Below are 26,839 nucleotides of genomic sequence, written 5' to 3' on the forward strand. Positions count from 1 at the left end.
CTTGACAGCCAGTAGTTCTTTGTCAAGTTCTTATTTGCTGCCGGACTTGATTCCAGTGCTTCCAAATTAGCACTTACTCTTTTTTGAAGAGCGACATGAAAAAGTAGGATAGGATCCCTTTGAAGACCTTTGCCTAGGATATCTGTGAGTTCATCCTGTTTCGAATGAGAAGGCAGGCCTGCTCCATTCCAGATAATCCATTGCCCTTGTCATTAACTGTCTGTAAGAGGCATCTGCGTGATCATCCGATTCAGGCTTTCCAAAAATCCAATTCTGGTGAAGTGTCCACTCCACTGGCCGTCTGTAAATGTTCATGCAAGTCCCTTAACCTGGATTCCTCGGATATGAAACTATCAGGGACATTTGGAGTGCCATACTGCTATCCAAAGGGTGTATCATCATCAGACAGCTCATTGTCCTCAAAAATAGAGAGAGACTTAAAGAAATCTTTCCTTCGTAAAGGAGTAAAGGTTTTCTGAATTTCAGGTAAAGGCGTTAATGGCTTAGAAGGTTTCGAGCCAGATGTCCATGGAGTCGTCAATTTCATCGATTATGTTTTAGACGTCGATGGCACTGGAGGCTTCGATGGCATTGATGAATTCGACATCGACTTGTAATTTGTCCAGGACAGACTTCGATGGCTCTAAGGATTCCACAATGACTTTCCGTGTCAAGGCCTCAATGGCTCTCGATGGGAATCTGGCCTTCTGTCCGGGCACGAGGGCACGCAGGATTTGGCTCGAGCCCTTTCCTTACCAGCTTCAGAAGGTGCAGTAGGAGCATGGCCTACTTGCTTCAAGGGTTTCTGGCTCTCGGAAATGTTGAGCATTGTTAGGGAGAATTCTCATTCTATGGCTAATGTCCCTTATCTATAGAGTCCCCCAGCAGTTTTGCTGGATTTGAAGGGTTTGTTTTTTTATCCTGCTAAGAGTGAGACTCTTTTTCCCACTCTTAGGCATATTTGCTGTGTGTGTTCGAGGCTATTTTTTTGTGTTTAATGTCTATGGGGTTTATCTCACCCTCACAGGAACCATCTTTCTACACATGTGTTACACAGCACCCTCCGTGTAGTAACACAGGGGTGTCATAGTGACCCCCAAACATAGACTCCATACCCTGGGACTGACTACTGTCTCCCAGGGCATGTAAAGTCCCTATTGACTTTACTAGTCAATCTTTATGAACTAAACCAGTACAAACCATCTTACTAAGAAGGTACTGGCAAGGGTTAATAGTTTTTCCCTTATGTTCATTTTCGAGAGGGTACCGTACAGTCTCCCTCACAAAAGTTTCTGGCTGGTGGCAGTGGTTACTACCTAAAATATTCGACCGCAAATATTTCCCTATGGGATTTTCCCATTGTTCGAGGCTACCACATTTACTGACAGCCTCCAACATACCACCGGTTTATTTTTATATTAACTTTACTCCGGTAGGTTTTATTTGCCAGAACTTTTATATAAATTCTCTCTCGTGTCTGTCTCTAAGATGCTAACCAGGTCAGGGATCCTTTGTTCGTCCTTCTGGCGGGCTTCTGCCAAGAAGCCCTCCTTTCAGCGCCACTGAGTCTGGGGTGGGTCCATTGTGTGGGAGGGGGAGTAGGCCCCCTGGATAGGGTTGCCTCAGCAACTCATGTCGCACTCTGCCCTGATAGGCTGGACAGTCTCCCGCCAATAAGACCACTCCGCTGTGTGAGTGACAGCTAGGCTGTATGAATGGGGGTCTTTTTTGCATAAAAGCAGGGTCCTGAGGACTGGAAGAGCAGGACGTCACCACTGGAACTAAGAAGCCGAAGAGGAGAGAAGCCAAAGACATCTGCAACGACTGAACCACTGGTGAAGCCCTGCTGCAGCGTCTCACCACTTTTCTCCACACGACGAGAGAAGATCGTCATCTGCAAGAGCCTTCTTTCCCTTGAGCTGGTGGGGCCAACCAGTTTGTCAATCGCCTTCCAGGACCTGCCTTGGTCAAATCGCCAGTGCCCTGCATTCAGAGATCGGATAGCCAGGTGCCCGATTTCGACATCACCGCGGCTGGCTTCTTCGCTTGGCAGTGCAGTAACTCGAGCCTTCCTCCATGACGAGAGCCTCTCTTCCTCTGCTGGTCATCACGAATGCCAGGAACTTCCAGGAACCACAGCCACCGCAGGAGCCGCTTCCACTTTTCAGGTACATTGTTCAGCAGGGTATTGCTAAAGGTGTTTGAAATCCTTTACCTACCTCCTGGGTTGGCTATCGATTAACATTGTCATTCACTTTCTGCAACCACCGTTTTCTAAATCATTTAACAAACACTTGACTGCAGCTACAAGAACATTTTGCCCCTAGGCACTTTGCCCTGTACCAGTGACTCTGGCACAGGCCTATTGGCTCTAGCTAAATCAGTTAGAACTGCCCTCTCTAGATTGCTTCTCACCTAGAAATGTGTTGGTGCACCCAACTCTTATAACCACCTTTTCCTTCCCTCTTTTTAAACTTATAAAGTGCCATTTTGCTCGGTTTTCAGCTCAGTATTATACCTAAAGTACTGCCTTGCCTAAACTTGTGCACAATCTTATTGGGAAGTGTTGCTAGGGTGTCTAAGAGTATATCTCTGTATAACTTGTTCTTTCACTCCCTTGTGAGAAATTGATAAGAGTGCCATTTGTGTTTGGTTTTCACTGTGCCGTTTTGCTCAGTTTTCACTCTTGCTCAAACTTGTCTGCAATTTAATCAGGGAGTTGTGTATACTTTTCTTGACTGATTTTAACTTGCTTTAATAACTGATTGATGTGTTGAACTATAAGTGTAAAATATATATGTATATTTATATATATTCCTTTTAATACAAAGCTTTGGTCAGAGTTTCCTTGATCCATAGTATTGTAGTCCTATTGTGTAAACCCTGAATACTGCTCATCTCCCTCTTGAGATAGGTCTGACTGCTTAGCCATAGCTACCAACTAAATATTTGTGGTACAGACTGATACAAAAGGGGATTTATTGCTCATACCTGTAGTCTTAATCTTCTGTAGTGCTCCCTAAGGAAACTGCACAGGATTCTGCCTAACAAGCATTTCCTGCCTGAATGATTCCCATTCAGCCAGAGTAGGGGCCTTAGTGGGACAAGATCTAGTCCTTTCTGGGGAGGAGTCGGATGAGGATGATGAAGTAGGCAATTTATGATGCCTTTTCTTCAACTTTCTGGACAAGGAGTTTGTGGGTGCCACTCCGTGAACTGGACCTTTTAGTTTTCTTCCGCCTCTCGCTTCGTCAGAAGAATGTTTTTTCGACGGGGTAATCAAAGGGGATTTTTTGGGGAGTCTACCTACTGCCAATTTCCCATTTATGCTCCTTCAGAGCTTTCCCGGGTCGTTGACTGACACTTTTGACAGTCCGAGGTCTTGTGCCCACACCGAGACACCACAAGCATACTCGATGCGGGTCCGTCAGCGACATCTTGGCTTCGCAGTCTTGGCACTTTTTAAACCTGGTCTTCGCGGTGTCAGAGGTGAAGACAGACATTGTTGGTAATTCACAGAAAAATATCTGAAACGCGCCATAGTTCACAAAGCGAAAGCTTATTCGGAAAAACGGAAATAAAGACAACATGCGCTGCGCATGCTATATATACCTTTGGTGACATCCTCGAGCCGGAGGGCCTAGAGGGACATGGAGTCTACAGCATTGACGCACAGCAGCCTGTGCCAACAAAATAAAAAAGAATAAAAAAATAGATATTGGAGGAATACGTGGGAGGACACAATCAATTCGAAGGACTTCCCCATCCCACAGCTGACCACAGGGGAGAGGTCCATGTTAGGGGCAGACATCACAGGGGAGGAGATACTACAAGACATAAGCCACCTTATGGCAAAGTCTTTAACTCAATCAAGGTTGCTGATGATATACCACACATGTTTTTGGAAGCACCGATAGCCGTTATCCCCAAACTGGGAAAGGATTGTGTGCATTGCACAGCCTACAGACCTATATCCTTCCTAATGTGGACGCCAAGATAGCTATGAGAATATTGGCGTCCAGGTTAGAGAAGCCTCCACAGGCTGATCCACCCCAGACCAGTTAGGGTTTATTTACAATAGCCAAGGCTCAGATAATTTGCAGAAGACCCTTCACATATTGAACTAACCCTTGTCACTTCTGCTGTACGCCCTGGTGATCGAGCCATGGGTATCGGGCTGCGGGGCAATGAGAGAATCAAAGGGGGATTCTAAAGCAGCACAAATGCGCATCATGGTGGACCATCTATACCCCCTCATCAGGGAAACAGTGGGTTCACATGGACAATACAGTCCTTGCCCCGGTCACATTGGGTGAGTGGCTGTGGGCTCCCCAGAAGGAGATCCCCAGAAGGGTATTGGCGCATCCTGTATTAGAGGTTTTCTGGTCAATTTGGCGAGAAAAAAGCACAACAGACTGGCTGTCGACATGGCCCTTGCCCCTTAGTTGTATTTAGGCACCACCCCCTGAGAAACTACTGTTGACCCACTACAGTTCCAATCCGGGTACGAAGCAGGCCTAGCAAGGGCGGGGCAGATGTGGGAGGGGGTAGTCTCTTGTCCCTAGAACGACTGGAACAATGCCTTCACATGGGTAGACTAAGTCTTTTGGTACTTACAGCTAAAAGGCACGAAGCCAGGGTGGGGGTGGTGGGGCAACCTACAAAGGGATCTCGCCTCCTTTCAAAAAATACTACTGCAGGACACAAACACGAAGGGTCGGACAGCTACGTTATACAGAGAGTTAAGGCATAACAACCCTATTGACATCCTGCCAACAAGGGAAAATGGGCTAAAGATCTGAATAGAGATAACTGACCAGTTGTGGAGTAGGATATGTAGGAGGGTAAAGTTATCTTCCTTATCTCTGCAATATAGAAAGCAGGCTGTCAAACTGATACATCGTTGGCACTATCCCGCAGCTGCATTGGCCAGAATGTACCCAAGGGCGGACTATACCGCTGCAGGCAGCTGCAGAGTGACTATTACCATATGTGGTGGGGTTGCTCTCAGATACAGAGGTACTTGACGGAGGTCCTGGACTGGCTTAAAGATTTAGGTAGGATACAGAGGACACTGTTGCCATGGTTATTGTCGTTTGGAGTGCATGCGGAGGATGAGGTGGAAGAGGAGGTGGCTCACAAGGTGCGAACCTTATTAGTGGCGGAGAGAAGCTGCATTGCTCAGCACTGGAAAAGAGGTAATATCCCCACTGAAAAAGAATGGGTGCAGAAAGCGAAGGCCATATACGATATGTAATATCCAACACATTTAATAGACGAGGCATGCACGGCCATAGAGGGAGCTTGGCTTCCATGTTTCGCCAATTACGTATGCTAACCTGCCATGCGGGAGTAAAAACATTGAATGTTAGTGGGAGTTGTGACGGGGACAGGTTTTGATTGCATTGCATGGGAAGGGTAGGGTGGGCAGGCAGGGGTAGAAATTGACAAGAGCTATATGTCATTGAATTGGAAGGTATTTATTGAGGGACTGTATAATAAGTAAATGACAAATTTGATTTAAAAAAAAAAAAAAGAGACACCATTCAAAGTCTTGAGTACGGAAGCCTGTGGGCCACAAGTTTGTACATGGGGTTGCTCTAAAATGCATGTGGTCTTTATTTGCGCACCTTACAAGATAATGTTTTGTTACCAGAATGCACAACACAATGATGCTTATAATTACTAGCCACAGAGCTTTTAGGGTTTATTCAAATCAGGATGCAAAGGGCACTATCCAAGCCAGGGAAATGTGAAATACTTCTCCCTCACCCATTGTCTCGTCTCCCCTTTAATTAATTTTTTACCTGGATAGGATTCTTTCAGCAGCTCAAATTGTGCACCATTTTGTAGAATTTCCATTTCAGGAATAAACAGAATCACTCATGCTAAGTGAACATTTCTTAATTTGTGAGATGCAGTTCAGGTGGTAAGAAATGTCAATTTGCTAAATAAAAAGCAGCTTTGGGGTGTACATGGCTTGTGTACTGCATGCCCTAAGACTCCCAAAGGACTCCTACTACTTAAAAGTGGTTTGTTGTGACAAACATAGGTACCTTAAAAAGAAATGCTGGCAGCGAGTAAAACAACAAAAACGTACTTCAAGTTTACATTTGACTTGTGCGGTCACAAATAATTCAATCATTCATTGGTTAAGAAAAAATGAAGGTGGATTTGGAACGGCTGGAGGAAGTTGAGATCCAGACATCTGGAATCAGAAGGGGAACTTAATGCAAAAACAGCATGTTTTGGAGGATGGAATGTGGGAGGGGGGGCGAACAGTGATGGGCTCAAAACGCACAAGTGGGGTTTACCTGGTTCAGGTTTCAGCTACAATGAGTACAGGAGGCTGGATCCAGTACCTTGGACAGATGGAACTACACAAATATCATCAGACCAACAGTACCTTGGCTAGTAGCTGTGGCAGTACCAGGATCAGGTGCTGTGTCAGCTTCACCTTTTCATCTGCCTGGGCCTTCTTTTCCTTCATTGTAACAATCTGGGGAGTACAAGTAAAGTGGTTCAGTGAACCTACTCAATAAAAAGGGCAGACACACGGATGGCGAGGTGACGAAAACTACAACATAACCGCTGCCACATCAGTAATTTTACTGCTCCTCATCATTGTAATGAGCATAATCACATCAAGAAGTGTAACAGAGTTAGTAGGTGCCTGACAAGTCACACTGTTCATTAAGCCAAAGAAAATGGTTGGCGTTGGGATGTTGAGGTACCTTCTTTCTAGAGACTCTCCCAACTGGCGGTTGGCCCTCAACCGCCTGCCTAATGCTGGAGGCCAAAATTTCTATCAAGGCGCCTTCCTCTTTGTCATTTAGTTCTGAAAGGGAAAGGAGATAAGACGGTGGAAAAATTTGTAATAAACAGCAAGAAGGGAGAACCCCATATCAATGGTTCTACGTTACAAAGTACAGGGCAAACCATCTGTATTTGGTTCTATGTATGTTTATTTTCAATGTACACCAAACCCAGGGGTAACAGGCGGAGCAATACGAAGATGCAAGGCTTACAATGTGATAATGTTGCAGTGAAAAAGTTGCCAGGTAAGCAACGTTTTCCCTGCCGCCTAAAATTCTTTCCCCAAATATTCTAGGCGGGGAATCATTCTATAACATTACCTCCAATCCTAGACTATTTGGGGAAAGTGTACGATTGTCTAGAGGGTGCATTTTTAGGGCAATGTCGCCACCTGGCGGCCATTTTCACTGCAACATTATCGATGGATAGATACACTGTATTTAAGACTAAACCCAACATTAGACAGGAAATTTATTAGATAATTAATAAAATCCAAATATGCACTGTAAGAATGGAGTCTAATTTTATGTATGCTTCTGTATAGATTACGCTTCACGTGTATCAATACACTTATTTTATTTCCATTATTTGATGCAGCGCAAACCTTGCCATGAGGAGCACTGTACAATATCCAACAGTACGATACAGAACACAAAATAATCTCAGTAAGGACTACAGTGCAAAAATAACTACGCTAAAAGCGCAATAGCAAGGAATGAATACGAAAAATCAAAAAACATTCAGGAGAAAAAAAACAGGTTTCCAACTGGTGGTAGCTGTAAATCTGGTTGGTGGTATTTCAAAGGATTTACCTCTGAAATACCTCCAAAGTCGTAACGAGGCCCTATATCTTAGATGTCTTAATGTGATATACATACCCATACAATAAGAGTATGTTATGCTCAAAAGACATCAGGAATAAAGGGAGACTATTCCAGGTGAATGTTTGCAGAGGGGGCGAACATGCTACAACATTTATGATTATTATGGCACACATTTACAAAAAGGCTCCTAGATAAAACTCCTCATTCATGCCATTAGGCCGTCAACTTTTCAATCCAGTAGAGATTCCCTCTTATTCAGTTTTTTTAGCTAGATGCCCACCTCGATTGAATTTATGTACCACTTCTAGTACCATACATTTCAATTGGGCTACTACATGACTCTACTTCGTGAAATGTCTGGCAACGGATGAACGTTTATACTTTGTTCTTATGTTGCTTTTATGCTCATTGCATATATCTTTCACCTTCCTTGCTGTTTGAACCGCGTACAGAAACCCACAACGGCAACTCTTAAGCAGTAAATCACTGAACTCGAGGCGCATATGGCAGTCTTAGTTTATTTTTTTCCCCTGTTTGCGGGTTTCTCACATAGCTGCCCTGCATGACATTGCAATTGCTGCAATGGAGACAGGGAAATGTCCCACACTTTTTTGCAGAATATGGTTTGTGGGTTTGGTTTTGACTTTTCAGCCCTCACCAATTGATCCCTGACATTTCTACCTCTTGTAAACTATGAGGTGATGTCTTGGGAATAGTTGTAGTTGCGAGTCCAATTGTATGAGTTTACAGGTCTTCATGAGATGTCGAGCCACATGGTGACTTTTACTTCAGTATTTGAAAGTGTAAAGAAAGTGAATCTTGTGCATCTTAGTTCTGGCCTTCAGGAGGTCCTCACGTTGAATGGGGCTAGCATTGGTTTGAGTTGTTGCAATTACAGTTTTGGGATATCCTTTTTGGATATATTTAGCAGTAAGTTTCTCATTCTCCCTTTCCAATGTGTCATTATTCGAAACAATTTGTTTTAACCTCGTTCAGATGTCTTGAGGTGCGGGATCAGGTAATGTAGGACGTTGTTAATATCAGTAACGCTTCCCCCATTGTTTTTTTTATACTGAGGCTTGTGCGGAGGAGGGGTGTGTGGTGAGAAGAACCCATTAGGACCCGTGCATAGCTGTCTTCCTGGAAAAGGCAAGCTGCTGCTGATGTCGCAGTGGAAGATGTTGCTGACGGTTTGGAACAAAGATGCTGCTGTGGGTGTGAAGATAACAAAATAGTCTCTCCATCCAGTTGTCTGAATCTAGCATCCAAACACTTATTTATAGCCTTTGAAGAGCATGGTTTCCCCACAACGTTTTAGCCACTTCCAAGACGTCCTTATGAAAAGGAAGGCCAGAACGACGAGTCACTCGACTTCTGCTAGAACTCCTCCTTCCGGCTGAGCCTGCTGAGGCGCTGGTACCCCCGTCAAAATCTGCCAACCCTTCCAAGCGGTCGTTTAACGCCTTGGCTGAGGAATGATTTTATTTCTCCTCTTCGTCAGTATCATGAACTGTAGGAGTACTGTCCCAGTCCACATGCCGCTGGATGAGATGCCTCATTTTCTAGCATATGTTGGAGTGGATTCAGTGTCTCAAGCACGGGTTAACCCTGACATTGCGGGAGAGCCGGGACCAACCTGAATTGGCATTTGTATTGGAGGAGGAAGGAACAAGTTACTTACCTGTAACTGTTGTTCTCCAGCAAGGGTCTGGCATGGATTCACATGCTCATGAATATTCCCCGTCAGGCTGGGAACCCTCGGTAAAGAAAAATCAGTATCAGTTTTGTTTCTGATCTGTCTTTCTTTGTAGTAACCAATCACTGATCTCTGCGTCATACTGCCCCCAGCCAATGACTGCCTCTCCCTAAGCCCCTCCCCTGGCAGCCATCCTCAGATTTGGTAGCGCGTAAAGTGGCAGTATGACCAAGTGAAGAGCCGCAGAGGGGAAGGAGGGAGGGTTCGCATGTGAATCCATGCCAGACCCATGCTGGAGAACAGGTACAGGTAAGTAACTTGTTCCTTCTCCAGCATGGGGTCTGGCATGGATTCACATGCTCATGAATATAAGAATACATAGCAGTACACACGTGCACAACTACGGGAGGTGGCAAAGGCTCAACATTAAGCATTACATTTAAACTCAACATTAAGCAACTCTTACCTACTCACCAGGCACACCTTCAGGCGAACAGGTTGCGCAGCACTGCTTGGCCGACCCTGGACTCCTCCCTTGAATCTCGGTCGACGCAGTAGAATCTCGTGAAGGTGTGCGTCGACCTCCATGTGGCAGTCCTGCAGATGTCCAGCAGGGGCACACCAGACAAGAACGCCTTAGTAGCAGCGATCGCTCTGGTCGAATGGGCTCACGGACGGCCGGGCAACGGTCAGTTAGCCAACCGATGACAGTGCATGATGCAGCCGGAGAGCCATATGGAAATGGAAGCCTTCGAGAGAGCCTTCCCTTGGTTCACATGTCCAAAGTTCACAAACAGCTGTGATGTCTTCCGAAAACTCTTTGTTCGGTCCACGTAGAACTTAAGCGCACTAGCTACATCCAGCGAGTGCAAAGTCCTCTCAGCCGACGACAAAGGCGACGGAAAGAAAACTGGCAACACCAAGGGTTCGTTAAGATGGAAGTCAGACGGCACCTTGGGCATGAAGGAGGGGGTGCGTCCTCAGCACCACCCTCGTCTCGTGGAAAATCAAGTATGGAGGCTTGCAGGACAGGGCCTGAATCTCTCCCACGCGTCGTGCGGAGGTGATGGCCACAAGGAATGCTGTCTTCCATGACGGGAACTTCAACTGAGCCGAATGCAAAGGCTCGAATGGCGGCCCCATGAGCCTGGTCAGCACCACATTGAGCTCCCACGCCGGGGCTGGAGCCTTCACCGGCGGGAACGATCGGAACAGTCCCTTCATAAATTCCTTCACCAGTCGATGAGACCACAAGGACGGCCGTCCTGTAGTTCTGGTGTATCGGGAGATCGCTGCCAGATGTATCTTGATGGAAGTGTGAGCTAGTGCCGCTTTGGCCAGCGACAGCAGGTATGGTAGCACTTGAGGTGCCGTAATCCATAGAGGGTTGATCTTCTGTGCACAGCACCAGACAGAGAACCTCTTCCACTTTTGTCCGTAGCACTTGAGAGTTGAGGACACCCCGTCCTTTGCAAGAACCTCTCTGCAGTCAAACGGAATATCGTACCCTCCAAACTCTAGTGCTGCAGGAGCCAGGCCTGCAAGTTCAGCTACACCGGGTCGTGATGAAAAATGGCACCTCCCTCTCTGGAGAGAAGATCTGCGTCCGTCGACAGCTTGACTGGTGGGGACGCTGAGAAGTCCAGAAGGTCCGGGAACCAGATCTGTCTCGGTCACGCCGGTGTGACAAGGATCATCCTGCACCGTGACCTCTTGAGTTGGTTGATGAGTCTGATCAGCAAAGGCAACGGAGAGAACGCATACAGGAACAGGCCGTCCCAGGGTAACGAGAAAGCATCGCCCATGCTCCTTGGTTGGGGAAACCTGCTGGCGAACCTCTTGCACTTCGAGTTCGAGGCTGTTGCGAACAGGTCGATCTGGGGTTTGCCCCATCGTTGGAAGAGCCGATCCACTTGATCCTGGCGTAGTTCCCACTCGTGGCACGAGCGCAGCTCCCTGCTGAGCGAGTCGGCAATGGTGTTTTTTATTCCTGCCAGATGGAAGGGAACCAGAAACATCCCCTGGGCGATGGCCCAGTGCCACAGATCCTGGGCCTCCTTGAATAGGGCTGGGGATCTGGTGCCTCCCTGCTTCCGGATGTAGAACATTGTGGTGGTGTTATCGGTGAAGATCCTCACGACCTTGTCCTTGAGGGACGGGAGGAACGACTTGGGCGCCCAGAACATGGCCCGGAGCTCCAAGATGTTGATGCGGAGAGACCTCTCCTCCGGGAGCCAAAGGCCTCTTGCGTGGAGATCTCCGGTGTGCGCACCCAATCCCTCCAGGGAGGCATCCGTCGTCACAGTCTCCTGATGTACCGGGGTCTGAAAGTGCGTGCCCGCCGTGAGGTGCGCACGGGTGCCCCACCCCTGGATTGCCCGACGGAAAACCTCGTTGAGTGGGATCTTGTCTTCGAAGCTGCCCGCCGCTTGCATCCAGCGGGCGTCGAGGAACTCCTGTAGAGGACGCATCCGTAGTCTGCACAGGCGCACTAGGTAGATGCATGAGGACATCATTCCGACGAGGGACTTGATGGATCTCACCCTGGCCACGTCCGTGGCTAGCAGGCGCTGCACCTTGCCTAAGATGGCCTTCGTCCTTTCCTCCGACGGAGACGCCAATCGCTCCACTGTATCGAGCTTCGCTCCCAGAAACAGTGCCACCTGCGACGGAACCAAATGGGATTTCGGGTAGTTGGAGAATCCCAGCTCCGTGAGTAAGCGGACGGTCTTCGCCGTGTGCTCGACGGCGAGTTCTCTTGTCCTTGCACGGATGAGCCAGTTGTCCAGGTAGGGGTAGACATGGATCCCCTGCAGGCGCAGCCGCGCCGCCACTGGTGCTAGGCACTTGGTGAACACACTGGGTGCCGACTTCAATCTGAATGGCAGAGCTCTGAATTGGTAGTGGTGTCCTTGGACTACGAATCTGAGGAACTTTCGGTGTCCTTTTAGGATGGGGAAGTAAGCATCCTCCAAATCCGACGATAGGAAGTCGCCCTCCTCCAGCTGCCCCAGCACGTGCTGGAGGGTGACCATCCTGAACTTCTGTGCCTTGATTTATTTGTTCAATCGACGTAGGTCCAGGATGTGGCGCCAACCGCCTGTCTTCTTTCTGACGAGGAAGTATCTTGAGTATACTCCAGAGCCCCGGAGCCTCTTGGGGACGAGCTTGATGGCACCTTTCTTGAGCATCGCCTTTACCTCCAACAGCAGTTGAGGGACATGATTTTCCTTCTTGGCCCCGGGAGGAATGCAGGGACAAAAGAAGTCTTTTGGAATGAGAGTGTGCCTGTGGGCCAGGGCATCAAGCACCCAACGGTCGGTGGAGATGGACTTCCACACGCTGACGAACTTCGCCAGCCGGCCTCCAACCGGGGTGCTTCGGTGGGGGCCCGACGCTACGGCAGGTTCAATCTTGCTTGGAGGCGGCCTTGCCGCCGTGGTGACGACGCCGAGATCCTCCTTGCTTGCCGCGACCTCTGTAGGCCTCCTGGGACGAGGAGCGGGCCGCCTGGCGGTACGTAGAGGAGCCACCAACTGATCCCTTGGCGGCACCCAGTCTGCCTCCGTTGCTCCGAAAGGGCCGTCGTTGCTGAAGGACTCCCAGGGCTCGGGCAGTCTGTGTCGGCCTTGATGGCCTGCACCGACTCATCCACCGTTTCCCAAACAGGTTGTTGCCGTCGAACGGCATGTCCAACACCCTGGTCTGCACATCCTGACGGTCGTCTGTCGCCTTGAGCCAGCCTTGTCGTCTAAGGCAAACACTGTTGCCTAACAGGCGAAACCCGGTGTCGGCAATGTCTGTTGCCACCGTTATGGCGTGGTCAGACGCCACCTCACCTTCCTGCAGAATCTCCAGGGCCTCTGCCCTCTTGTCTGGTAGGAAGGCCAGTAGGGGAGCTATCTTGTACCATAGCTCCCTGTGGTAACGGGCCACAATCGCTAAGGCGTTGGCCACCTTAATTGTCGTTGCCGCCGACGAGATGACCCGTCGCCCCATGGCGTCCAATTTCTTACCCTCGCCGTCAGGTGGGGAAGTAGAGGTTGAGGCTGTCGCCCCCACCGCCTTCTTCTTGGCCGCCAGTGAGGCGACCGAATCCGGCGTCGGTTGAGCCCTGAAGCACAAGGGGGGGCGGCGTCAGGGACCCGGTACTTCTTCTCGTACCTGTCCCTCTTGGCAGGCATCGTGGATGGGTTCTTCAGGATCGCAAGTCCCTCGTCCCAGATATCGTTGAGTAACGGTGCCGCGAGGACTGTCTTTGTCTTGGCCTCTCGCTGTTGATCGAGGAAACCATCCTTCTTCTGTTCCTCGGGGCAGAGCTGAAGAGCTTGGATGCCCTGGCGATCATGGCGTGAAAGGGGCCAATTTCGTCAAGGGAGTGGTGATGGAAGTTCCGTCCCGTCGTCACCACCGTCATCCGTCCCCGTCGTCGTATCCGTCGCAGTGTCATCCCTGGGATCCGGCAAGGGGGATGAAGGCTCCACGGGCCGTGAGGGCATGAAGGGCGGGGGGATGAACTCTCCTTTGCTTGCTCGGAGGGCTTCCCGACGGGCCCGGTTCTGGATCGTCCGCCGGGGTTCGTGGTAATCCCGTCCTTATCTCTGTGCATAAGGTTTGGATTGCCATGAGAAAAATGGCCGCCGAGTTGTCCAGAGGCTCGGCCAATGGCTGCAATGGTAGGGATGGCTGCTCCTCCACTGGGGCCTCGTCGGCGCCACCGTTGCTTTCTTCGACCACCTCTTCGGGATCCCTCCCGTGGGATCGTACCTTCTCGAACCTCTCGTTGAGGTTCTTCACAGCTTCCACCAGCTCCTCCTCAAGAGGCTGAATCCGTGTCCGTAATGGCCACTGCCCCCCCCCCCCTCTTTTTCCACCAGGATCTTCACGGGGGTCTTGTCGATGGGCTGGAAAAAGGATTCCCTCCGCGGTGGCAGGGAAAATCAAGGCCTTCATCACCTTGGGTGCGCTTGAAGCCTTCACCTTGGGGGGGGAGAAGTTCACCGCCTCGCTCCCCATCGGCTGAATCCTTCGAGATTGACCGGGGCCTCTCCAGAAGGTTTTCTTGTATTACCGGATTTCCTCTTCCCCAAACCAGAGCGTTGGCTCGTGGTTGATGGTGCCGGGGAAGGCGCGCCCTGCCTGGCAGCCGAAGAGCCCGACCGTTCGGCGCTCCCGGTGCCCGCGGACTCGCGGTGCTTAGCCTTTTGTTGGGCCCCCGTCGCCGGGGCGCCCTCACAGGACTTGGAAGACCGCTCTGACCTTTTCTTCTTCTCACCTGCTGGGCCCTTCTCCAGCCAGCTGGCGAGGCGGGAACGACGATCCTTCATGGTCCGTTCCGATAGGTTCTTTCAGAACGTACAGTCCTTCTCCCCATGCGTCTTGTCCTCATGAAGGCAGTAGAGACATCTCGAATGCTCGTCCTCCTTGAAAACATTCTGTAACCCGCATCCAGGGCAGGTCCTGAACAGCTTGGATCCGGGCGTCGAGCTTCCCTTGTCCTGGGCCATGTCCATGGTAGGCCTCAGATCTTCTGTAATCATCCAAGAAGCGTAACTCGAAACTTCACCCTTTTGGGGCGTAGAAAATTCCAAAACGGGTCCCCGTTGATCAGAAGTAGAACGGTGAAGCTTGAGGCTCGATTTAACCGAAAAATGAGAAAATAGTTTTGAAAAAGCGCGAAACCCCGCAGTAAAAGCTCGAGAGCTATAGCACGAGGACTCCCAACAGTTGAACGTGCAGTAAAAATCTGAGGATGGCTGCCAGGGGAGGGGCTTAGGGAGAGGGCAGTCATTGGCTGGTGGCAGTATGACCCAGAGATCAGTGATTGGTTACTACTAAGAAAGACAGATCAGAAACGAAACTGATACTGATTTTTCTTTAACGAGGATGCCCGGCCTGACGACGTGAAATATTCATGAGCATGTGAATCCATGCCAGACCCCATGCTGGAGAAACATTGGTTATGGAGCCTGAGGTGAAGGCAGGGGCTGCACCGAAGATACCACCTCTAGTGAGATTTCTTTTAAATGCCCATCATTAGATGCAGCCACATTAACTGCATCAAACTGTCGAAAAAAAAACTTTACTCATATGCCACCTGTGCTTGTGGAGCCTGTGGTGCCAAGAGTGGCGCTGCTGCTGTCGGAGTGCAGGTAGACACTGGAGTCCTTCGCCCTGAGTTTCTTTGTTGTGATCCACTCCCCTCAGTATATCTGACAGAATCTGTGGGGCAAGAGGTATTCCAAGCAATTTGTTGCATGCCTTTCAGCTCTTGAATGAGTAGCCCACTCTGAAGGTGATTAGGCCATAGATGTATTCCACTCATCATATTAGGGCCCTGGTATGTGATGCTGGAAATGCATTGGAGGGATAGGGAATCCCTGTCCTTGTGCTGTAGTCCTTTTTCATTTATGTTCCGGATTGTTTTCTGCCCAGGAGTCCATGTGGAACTCCTGGCAGTGCAGCTCTTCCCATTTTTGGTTTGGTGTACAGAACCATGGGATACCCTTATGGTACCCATGGGTGGGGGTGCAACCCTGTGCCACTAGTGTATGTTTTTGGGCACCTGTGTGTGGCCCACGGAGCAGGGTATGGGCTGGTGGTAGCTCCATGCTGAATTTGACAGGTGCTCAGAGTATCCTCCATTTTGGGATACCCAGGCCCCAATAGGAAACAAGATGGCCCCTGTGGCCTCTTGCTTTCTATTGCCTGTTACCTTGTTTTCCCAAAGACCTGGGAAGCCCCGACTCTGTCCCTTCCCCCTGACTGGCTGTTGGGTGGAAGTTCCATATATGGTATTGTAGTGAAGTCCAGGCCAGACTGGCTGTAGCCTTAGTAATGACTGTACATTGTGGGTCTGACCTGGGTGAATGGAGTGTGTGACCAATATGCACTTCTTGTTGTGGATGTATGGTTTCTGATATGAAACACAATGAGACAGCCCTGCCCGAAACTGGTATGAATGCAGTGTGTAGTGTTGAATGGCTGGGTACTTATCCCAATACACATTCCTTGTTGCGAGTGTCTGAGAGGGAGGAGGATGGCCTGAATGCACTGTATGCCTGGCTTGGCTGACTGACCGCTGAATGCCCTTCTGAGTGATTGGTCGCCTGAGTGTGACCCAGCAGAATGAATGGGAGAACAGTATATCTGGGGCCTCTCACTGCTAGAATTCGTTCAGAAGCTGGAGTTGAAACTGACATTGAAACTGAAGCTTAATCTTGAAGACCTGCTGGAAGAGAAAAATTGCTGCTGCTCTACTTTGCCAATCTGAAAGCTGTTGTGTCTCCAAGAACTGATCCAAGAGAGGACCTGGTAAGGAGACCTCTTCCCAAGCTACGAGGGACCATCGTGCACCAGCTGATGTTTGCCAAAGCTCCCTGGTAGACAGACCTACGAAAGGCTGCCGACCAGAGACAGGGACAGTCGCAGAATCATGAAGAAAAGCACCGGACAGCAGTCCACCTTTGATGACCGCCACCGGCGTGCTCCTTCGCCTAAGAAAACTTTAATCCAAGGACTCCCTTGTTCATCATTGTCGACCGCTTTTGTCCTGCTGAAGAAAGTTGAGGCTGTCGACGACCGAGGAGACTCCACCGGTGGGTTTCCCGCCACCCGAAGACCTCAGAGATGCCGGCAAAGCCATTAAGAGCCAGCCGTGGTCATGTCCCGCTCGTTGACGCCAGACGCCGATGACCCGACGCCCTTGCTGATACAAAGTTCTTCATAGACTCTTTGTGGTCCCGAACTATCGTCACTGAGGTGCCCCGCACGCCTCATCCTTGTAGTATGTCCACGACCGGCCGTCGACGAGCACTGCCAGGACCAAAGCTGCTGCCTCACTGCCGTTCACCCTTTTCTTCATAGGATCTCAACGTTCCGTGGCTCCTGCCTTAAAGGGAGCTGCTCAAGAAGGATCCGTCGACGACCCATCGTCCAACTCTGCTATTCCAGGTACATTAGGGTGGTAGACACACTTTAGAAGGAACAAATTACTTACCTGTAACTGTTGTTCTCCAGCATGGGTCTGGCATGGATTCACATGCTCATGAATATTCCCTGTCGTCAGGCTGGGAATCCTAGGTAAAGAAAGAAAATCAGTATCAGTTTCGTTTCTGATCTGTCTTTCTTAGTAGTAACCAATCACTGGTCTCTGGGTCATACTGTCCCAGCCAATGACTGCCCTCTCCCTAAGCCCCGCCCCTGGCAGCCATCCTCAGATTTAGTAGCCCGTAAAGTGGCAGTATGACCAAGTGAACAGCCGCAGAGGGGAAGGCGGGAGGGTTTGCATGTGAATCCATGCCAGACCCATGTTGGAGAACAACAGTTACAGGTAAGTAACTTGTTCCTTCTCTAGCATGGGGTCTGGCATGGATTCACATGCTCATGAATATAAGAATACATAGCAGTACACACATGCACAACCACGGGAGGTGGCAAAGCTCAACATTAAGCATTACATAAAACTCAACATTAAGCATCTCTTACCTCCTCACCAGGCTCACCTTAAGCGAACAGGTTGCGCAGCACTGCCTGGTCGACTCTGGACTCCTCCCTGGAATCCCGGTCGACGCAGTAGAATCTTGTGAAGGTGTGTGTCGACCTCCACGTAGCAGCCCTGCATATGTCCAGCAGGGGCACACCAGACAAGAACGCAGTGGTAACAGCGATCGCTCTGGTTGAATGGGCTCTCGGACGGCCGGGCAAGGGTCAGATTGCCAACCGATGACAGTGCATGATGCAGCCGGAGAGCCATCTGGAAATGGAAGCCTTCGAGTGAGCCTTCCCTTGGTTCACAGGTCCAAAGTTCACAAACAGTTGTGATGTCTTCCGAAAAGTCTTTGTTCGGTCCACATAGAACGTCAGCGCTCTAGTAACATCCATCGAGTGCAAAGTCCTCTCGGCCAGCGACGAAGGCAACGGGAAAAAGACTGGTAACACCAAGGTCTCGTTGATATGGAAGTCTGACGGCACCTTGGGCATGAAGGAGGGGTGCGTCCTCAGCACTACCCTCGTCTCATGGAAAGTCAAGTATGGAGGCTTGCAAGATAGGGCATGAATCTCTCCCGCGCATCGTGCAGCGGTGATGGCCACAAGGAACGCTGTCTTCCACGACAGGAACTTCAACGGAGCCGAATGCAAGGGCTCCAATGGCGGGCCCATGAGCCTGGTCAGCACCACGTTGAGCTCCCATGCAGGAGCTGGAGCCTTCACCGGCGGGAACGATCGAAACAGTCCTTTCATAAACTCCTTCGCCAGGCGATGAGACCACAGGGCGACCGTCCTGCAGTTCTGGTATATCGGGAAATCGCTGCCAGATGTATCTTGATGGAAGCATGAGCTAGTCCAGCTTTGGCCAGCGACAGTAAGTATGGTAGTACTTGAGGGGCTGTAATCCGTAGAGGGTTGATCTTCTGTGCACGACATCAGACAGAGAACCTCTTCCACTTGTGTCCGTAGCACTTGAGAGTTGAGGATGCCCTGGCCTTTGCAAGAAACTCTCTGCAGTCAGCCGGGATATTGTACCCTCCAAACTCTAGTACTGCAGGAGTCAGACCTGCAAGTTCAGCAACTCCGGGTCGTGATTAAGAATGGCGCCTCCTTCTTTGGAGAAAAGATCTGCGCCCGTCGACAGTTTGACTGGTGGGGACGCTGACAAGTCCAGAAGGTCCGGGAACCATATCTGTCTCGGCCACCTCGGTGCGACGAGGATCATCCTGCCCCGGGACCTCTCGAGTTGCTTGATGAGCCTGAGCGGCAACGGAGGGAACGCATACAGGAACAGGCCGTCCCAGTGGAACAAGAAGGCATCGCCCATGCTCCTCGGCTGGGGTAACCTGCTGGCGAACCTCTAGCACTTGGAGTTTGTCGCCGTCGCGAACAGGTCGATTTGGGGTTTGCCCCATCGCCGGAAGAGTTGATCCACTTTATCCTGGCGTAGTTATCACTCGTGGCACGAGCGCAGCTCCCTGCTGAGTGAGTCGGCGATGTTTTTTATCCCTGCCAGATGAAAAGGTACCAGAAACATCCCCTGGGAAACGGCCCAGTGCCACATATCCTGGGCTTCCTTGGACAGGGCTGGGTATTTGGTTCCTCCCTGCTTCTGGATGTAGAACATCATGGTGGTGTTGTTGGTGAAGATCCTCACCACCTTGCCCTTGAGGGACGGGAGGAATGACTTGAGGGCCAAGAACACAGCTCGGAGCTCCAGTATGTTGATGTGGAGTGGCCTCTCCTCCGGGAGCCACAGGCCTCTCGCGTGACGATCTCCAGTGTGCGCTCCCCACCCCTCCAGGGAGGCATCCATCATCACCGTCACCTGGTATGCTGGGATCTGAAAGTCTGTGCCCGCCGTAAGATGCGCGCTGGTGCCCCACCATCGAATTGCTTGGCAGAATACTTCATTGAGGGAGATTTTGTCCTCGAAGGTACCCGTCATTTGCATCCAACGGGCGTCGAGGAACTCCTGCAGGGGGCGCATCCGAAGCCTGCACAGGCACACAAGATAGATGCAAGGGGACATCATCCCGAGCAGGGACTTGATGGACCTCACTCTGGCCACGTCCGTGGCCAGCAGATGCTGTACCTTGGCCACGATGGCATTCGTCCTTTCCTCCGACAGCGAGGCCAATCACGCCACTGTATCGAGCTTGGCTCCCAGAAACAGCGCAACCTGCGACGGACCAGATGGGATTTGGGGAAGTTGATGGAGAATCCCAGGTCCGTGAGCAGCCGGACGGTCTTCGCTGTGTGTTCGACGTCGAGTTCCCTTGTCCCTGCTCGGATGAGCCAGTCATCCAGGTAGAGGTAGACGTGGATCCCCTGCAGGCGCAGCTGCGCCGCCACTGGTGCTAGGCACTTGGTGAACACCCTGGGCGCCGACTTCAATCCAAATGGGAGGGACCTGAACTGGTAGTGCCACCCTTGGACTACGAACCTGAGAAACTTTCGGTGTACTTTTAGGATGGGGATGTGAAAGTACGCATCCTCCAAATCCAACGACGATAGGAAGTCGCCTTCCTCCAGCTGGCCCAGGACTGGATGAATTCTCCTCCTCTTGTTTGGAGGGCTTCCCAACGGACCCGGTTCAGCCGGGTCGTACGTCGGGGGTTGTGGCAATCTCGAACATATATCCGTGCGTACGGCTTGCATTGCCGTCAAAATGGCCGACGAGTTGTCCTGTGAAAGTACGCATCCTCCAAATCCAACGAGGATAGGAAGTCACCTTCCTCCAGCTGGCCCAGCATGTCCTGGAGGGTGACCATCCGGCACTTCTGTGCCTTGATGTATTGGTTTAGCCGACGCAAGTCCAGGATGGAACGCCAACCTCCTTTCTTCTTCCTGATGAGGAAGTATCTTGAGTATACTCCGGAGCCCCAGAGCCTCTTTGGGACGAGCTCAATGGCTCCTTTCTTGAGCATCGCCCTCTAACAGCAGTAGAGGACGTGGTTTTCCTTCTTGGCTACTGGAGGAATTCAGGGGCACATTTTTAGGAATTCCAGAGTGCGCCCGTGGGCCAGGGCATCCAGCACCCAACCGTGAGTTGAGATGGACTCCCACACGCTGACGAAGTTCGCCAGCCGGCCTCCCACCGGGGTGCTTTGGTGGGGGCCCGACGCAACGGCCGGTTCAGTCTTGATTGGAAATAGCCTTGCCTCCTTGACCTCCCTGGCGACGATGGCGAGATCCACCTGACTTGCCTCGTCCCCTGTAGGCTTCTTGCGACGAGGAACGGGCCGCCTGACGGTAGGACGATGAGCCGCCACCGGATCCTTTGGAGGCACCTTGCTTGACTCCAGAGTTCCGAAAGGGCGGCCGCCGTTGCTGCAGAACTCCCAAGGCCCGAGCCGTCTCTGTGTCGGTCTTGATGGCCTGCAGCGACTCATCCACTGTCTTTCCAAACAGATTGTTCCAGTCGAAGGGCATGTCCAAAACCTTGGCTTGCACATCCTGGCAGAAATCCATCGCCTTGAGCCACCCCCGCCGTCAAAGGCAAACGTCGTTGCCCAACTGGCGGAAACCGGTGTCGGCAATGTCCGTGGCCACTGTTATGGCGTGGTCCGACGCCACCTCACCCTCCTGTAGGATCGCCAGGGCCTCTGCCCTCTTGTCATCCAGGAGGAAGTCCAACAGAGGGGGTGATCTTGTACCAAAATTCCCTGTCGTAGCAGGCCACAATCGCTAGGGCGTTGGCCACCTTAATCGTCGTCGCCGCCGAGGAGATGACTTGTCCTATGGCGTCCAGCTTCTTTCCCTCGCCGTCCGGTGGGGAAGTTGAAGATGAAGCTGATGGCCCCCCCCCCCCCGCTTTCTTCTTGGCCGCTGCTGAGACGACCGAATTCGGTGTCAGCTGTGCCCTAAGGCACAACGGGGCGGCGTTGGAGATGCTGTACTTATTCTCGTACCGGTCCCTCTTGGCAGGTGTCGTGGACGGGTTCTTGAGGAGGGCAAGTCCCTCGTCCAAGATGTCATCCAGCAACGGCACTGCGAGGACCGTCTTCCTCTTGGCCTCGCGCCGTTGGTAGAGGAAGCCTTCCTTCTTTTCGGGGCAGAGCTGAAAAGCTTGGATGCCCTGGCAATCATGGCGTGGAAGGAGCCAATCTCGTCGGGCAGGGATGTCCGAGGAATCGGAGACGGTAGGTCAGTCCCGTCGTCACTGTCATCGTAATCCGTCCCCGTCGTGGCCGTGTCTGTTCCCATGTCGTTCCTCGGGACCGGGGAAGGCGACAAATGCTGAGAAGGCCGTGAGGGCTGAAGGGGCACTGGATGAATTCTCCTCCTCTTGTTTGGAGGGCTTCCCAACGGACCCGGTTCAGCCGGGTCGTACGTCGGGGGTTGGGGCAATCTCGTCCTTATCTCCGTGCATACGGCTTGCATTGCCGTCAAAATGGCTGCCGAGTTGTCCTGCGGCTTGGGCTGCGACGGGCACGACGGTTGCTCCTCATCCACGGGAACCTCGTCGTCGTTGCCACCCTCGCTCTCGTCGGGATTCCTCCCATGGGACCGGGCCTCTTCCAAATTCTCGGTCAGTTCCTCCTCGGAGGTTGTGTCCATAACGGCCACCGCCCCCCCACTCTTTTCCACGGGGGTCTTCTCGATGGGCTTAAAGGAGGATTCCCTCTGCGGAGGCAGGGAAACTCTGGGCCCCGAGGTCGCTTCCACTGGGATAGCCTCCACAGGCTTTGCCAGGGCCGCAGCGACTCCCTCGATAGAGGCCTTAGCCGGGTGAATCAAGGCCTTCACCACCTTGGGCGTGCTTGAGGCCTTCACCTTAGGAGGAGGGTCACCGCCTCGCTCGCATTTGGCCGGTTCCTTCGAGATCAACCGGGGCTTCTCCAGAAGCTTAGCCGGGTTCTCGGATTTTCTCTTCCCAGAGCCAGAGCGTTGGCTCATGGTTGATGGCGTCGGTGAAGGTGCGCCATGCCTGGCAGCCGAGGAGCCCAACCATTCGGTGCTCCCGGTGCCCGCGGAGTGACGGTGCTTTGCCTTCTGTTGGGCCCCCGTCGCCGGGGCGCCCTCACAGGACTTAGAAGACCGCTCAGACTTCTTCTCACCTGCTGGGCTCTTGCCTTCCAGCCAGTTGGAGAGACGGGTCCGACGATCCCTCATAGTCTGATCCGACCTGTTCATGCAAAACACACAGTCCTTCTCCATGTGCGTTTTGTCCTCGTGGAGGCAGTAAAGGCATTTCGAATGCTCGTCCTCCTTGAACACATTTTGTAAGTGTCATCCAGGGCAGATCCTGAACAGTTTGCCGGGAGTCGAGCTTCCCTTCTCCTGGGCCATGGTCTTCTCGTCCGCGAGGTAGGCCTCAAAAACTTCTGGAATCCTCCAAGAAGCGTAACTCGACGAAAACTTCACCCTTGAGGGGTGTAGATAAATCCGAAACGGGTCCCCGTTGATCGGAAGTAGAAACGGTGGAGCTTGAGGCTCGATTAAACTGAAAAATGAGAAATCTCTTTGAAAAAGCGCAAAACGCAGTAAAAGCTCGAGAGCTATAGCACGAGGACTCCCAACACTTGAACGTGCTATAAAAATCTGAGGATGGCTGCCAGGTGCGGGGCTCAGGGAGAGGGCAGTCAATGGCTGGGGACAGTATGACCCAGAGACCAGTGATTGGTTACTACTAAGAAAGACAGATCAGAAACTAAACTGATACTGATTTTTTTCTTTACTGAGGATTCCCAGCATGACGACGGGGAATATTCATGAGCATGTGAATCCATGCCAGACCCCATGCTGGAAAAGGGAATAAGAATAATTGAACAGTATATGGACTGGACTTGTAGTATATCTTTATTTTATAGGTTGCCAAGGTTGGGGGGGAGGGGGAATGGGAGATCTCCACACAGAACTGACCCTAGTGCTAGGGGCCAGTATTCTGCCAATTGTTCTAACCAACTGCTTTCCTCCTATGTCTATTGTTGGTTACCTTTATTAATTGATTTGTGTGACATTTGACCAGAGTACAGTTGATGCACTTTAATGAAATCTGATAATTGTGGTACCATTTAGAACTGTATATATTTGCCATTGTAGATTAACTGAGCACAAATTGAGTGATTGTGTATATAACCTTGAACCTTAATTATATAAAGACTGTTTTCACTAATACAGTGTGTGGACATTCCTTTGTGGGTGCTTCGAGACTACACTGTACTTAAGAACCAGCCTACATCACCTCCTGAGAAGCTAGGCCTGGATTGCTTGACCATAGCTACCAAATAGAGAATCTTGGCGGGGGTCCTCTGTGCCATATAGAGAGCAGGAGTACAGACACCCCCCTCCAGTCTTTATACTGGTGGCAGCGATGGGATGCTTATCGTTTTAAGAATCAGTGTATAACCGGGCCACTTACAAAATATCTGCACTTTGTTAAATTGAGGTTTAGTTGTGTGCTAGATAAGGAACAAGTTACTTACCTGTAACTGTTGTTCTCCAGCATGGGTCTGGCATGGATTCACATGCTCATGAATATAAGAATAAATAGCAGTACACACATGCACAACCACGGGGGGTGGCAAAAGGCTCAACATTAAGCAATACAAAAACTCACCATTAAGCATCTCTTACCTCCTCACCAGGCTCACCTTAAGCGAACAGGTTGCGCAGCACTGCTTGGCCGACCCTGGACTCCTCCCTGGAATCCCGATCGACGCAGTAGAATCTCGTGAAGGTGTGCGTCGACCTCCACGTAGCAGCCCTGCAGATGTCCAGCAGGGGCACACCAGATAAGAACGCCGTAGTAGCAGCGATCGCTCTGGTCGAATGGGCTCTCGGACTGCCTGGCAGCGGTCGGTTAGCCAACCGGTGACAGTGCATGATGCAGCCGGAGAGCCATCTGAAAATAGAAGACTTCGAGAGAGCCTTCCCTTGATTCACAGATCCAAAGTTCACGAACAGCTGTGATGTCCTCCGGAAACTCTTCGTGCGGTCCACGGCCGGCGACGAAGGAGACGGGAAGAAAACAGGTAACACCAAGGGCTCGTTAAGATGGAAGTCCGACGGCACCTTGGGCATAAAGGAGGGGTGCGTCCTAAGCACCACCCTCGAGGCATGGAAAGTCAGGTACGGTGCTTTGCAGGATAGGGCCTGGATCTCTCCCACTTGTCGTGCGGAGGTAATGGCCACCAGGAACGCAGTCTTCCACGACACAAACTTCATCGGTGCGGAGTGCTCGAATGGGGGCCCCCATGAGCCTGGTCAGCACCACGTTGAGTTCCCACGCCGGGGCTGGGGCCTTCACCGGCGGGAACGACCAGAACAGTCCTTTCATAAACTCTTTTACTAGTCGATGGGACCAAAGGGACGTCCGTCCTGTGGTTCTGGTATATCTGGAGATCGCCGCCAGATGAATCTTAATGGAGGCATGGGCTAGCCCAGCCTTTGCCAGCGATAGCAGGTACGGCAGCACTTGAGGGGCCGTAATCCGTAGGGGGTTGATCTTCTGTGCTCGGCACCAGATAGAGAACCTCTTCCACTTATGACCGTAGCATTTGAGAGTTGAGGATGCCCTGGCCTTTGCAAGAACCTCTCTGCAATCGGCCGGTATATCGTAGCCTCCAAACTCTAGCGCTGCAGGAGCCAAGCCTGCAGGTTCAACGACGCCGGGTCGTGGTGGAAGATGGCGCCTCCTTCTCTGGAGAGAAGGTCCGCGTCCGCCGACAGCTTGATGGGAGGGGACGTTGACAAGTCCAGAAGGTCCGGGAACCAGATCTACCTCGGCCACGCCGGTGCGACGAGGATCATCCTGCACCGGGACCTCTTGAGCTGGCTGATGAGTCGAAGCAGCAACGGCAACGGAGGGAACGCATACAGGTATAGGCCGTCCCAGGGGAACGAGAACGCATCGCCCATGCTTCTCGGCTGGGGAAACCTGCTGGTGAACCTCTGCACTTCGGGTTCGTCGCTGTCGCGAACAGGTCAATTTGGGGTTTGCCCCATCATCGGAAGAGTTGATCCAACTGATCCTGGCGCAGTTCCCACTCGTGACACGTGCGCAGCTCCCTGCTGAGCGAGTCGGCGATGGCGTTTCTTTCTCCTGCCAGGTGGAAGGGAACCAGGAACATCCCCTGGGCGACCGCCCAGTGCCACAGATCCTGTGCCTCCTTGGATAGGTCTGGGGATCTGGTGCCTCCCTGCTTCCGTATGTAAACGATTGTCGTGGTGTTGTCCGTGAAGATCCGCACCACCTTGCCCTTGAGCGACGGGAGGAACGATTTGAGAGCCCAGAACACGGCTCGGAGTTCCAGGACGTTGATGTGCAGGAGCCTCTCCTCTGGGAGCCAGAGGCCTCTTGCGTGGAGATCGCCGGTGTGGGCACCCCAGCCTTCCAGGGAGGCGTCCGTCGTCACCGTCTCCTGGTACGCCGGCATCTGAAAGTCCTTGCCCGCCGTGAGGTGTGCTCGAACGCCCCACAACTGAATCGCCCGCCGGAACCCCTCGTTGAGGGGGACCCCGTCTTCGAAGGTGCCCGTCGCCTGCATCCAACGGGCGTCGAGAAATTCTTGAAGAGGGCGCATCCGTAGTCTGCAGAGGCGCACCAGGTAGATGCAAGAGGACATCATCCCCAGGAGGGACTTGATGGACCTCACCCTGGCCACGTCCGTGGCAAGCAGACGCTGCACCTTGCCTAGAATGGTCTTCGTCCGTTCTTCCGACGGGGCCGCCAGGCACCTCACTGTATCGAGCTTCGGTCCCAGAAACAGGGCCACCTGCGACGGCACCAGGTGGGACTTTGGGTAGTTTATGGCGAATCCCAGGTCTGTGAGTAGCTGGACGGTCCTCGCAGTGTGTTCGACGGCGAGTTCCCTCGTCCTTGAGCGGATGAGCCAGTCGTCCAGGTAGGGGTAGAAGTGAATCCCCTGCAGGCGCAGCCGCGCCGCCACTGGTGCTAGGCACTTGGTAAAGACCCTGGGGGCCGACTTCAATCCGAACGGCAGTGCTCTGAATTGGTAGTGGCGTCCCTGGACGACGAACCTGAGGAACTTTCGGTGACTTTTGA

The 26,839-nt window shown here is 51.8% G+C and overlaps 1 protein-coding gene across 1 annotated transcript in view; it reads right to left on the reverse strand.

Annotated features, from left to right (window-relative positions):
- STAG3 (STAG3 cohesin complex component) overlaps positions 1-26,839 on the reverse strand; it is a 2,261,782-nt gene that overhangs the window by 1,118,588 nt on the left and 1,116,355 nt on the right. Inside the window, exons 16-17 of the mRNA XM_069646424.1 lie at positions 6,735-6,838; positions 6,407-6,499 (exon numbers count right to left, since the gene is read on the reverse strand). Coding sequence (XP_069502525.1) covers positions 6,407-6,499; positions 6,735-6,838 — 197 coding nt within the window. The remainder of the gene's footprint in view (positions 1-6,406; positions 6,500-6,734; positions 6,839-26,839) is intronic.

The sequence above is a fragment of the Ambystoma mexicanum genome, chromosome 1p, assembly GCF_040938575.1.
Source record: "Ambystoma mexicanum isolate Mex_15411 chromosome 1p, UKY_AmexF1_1, whole genome shotgun sequence".
In the NCBI taxonomy this organism is placed as follows: domain Eukaryota; kingdom Metazoa; phylum Chordata; class Amphibia; order Caudata; family Ambystomatidae; genus Ambystoma; species Ambystoma mexicanum.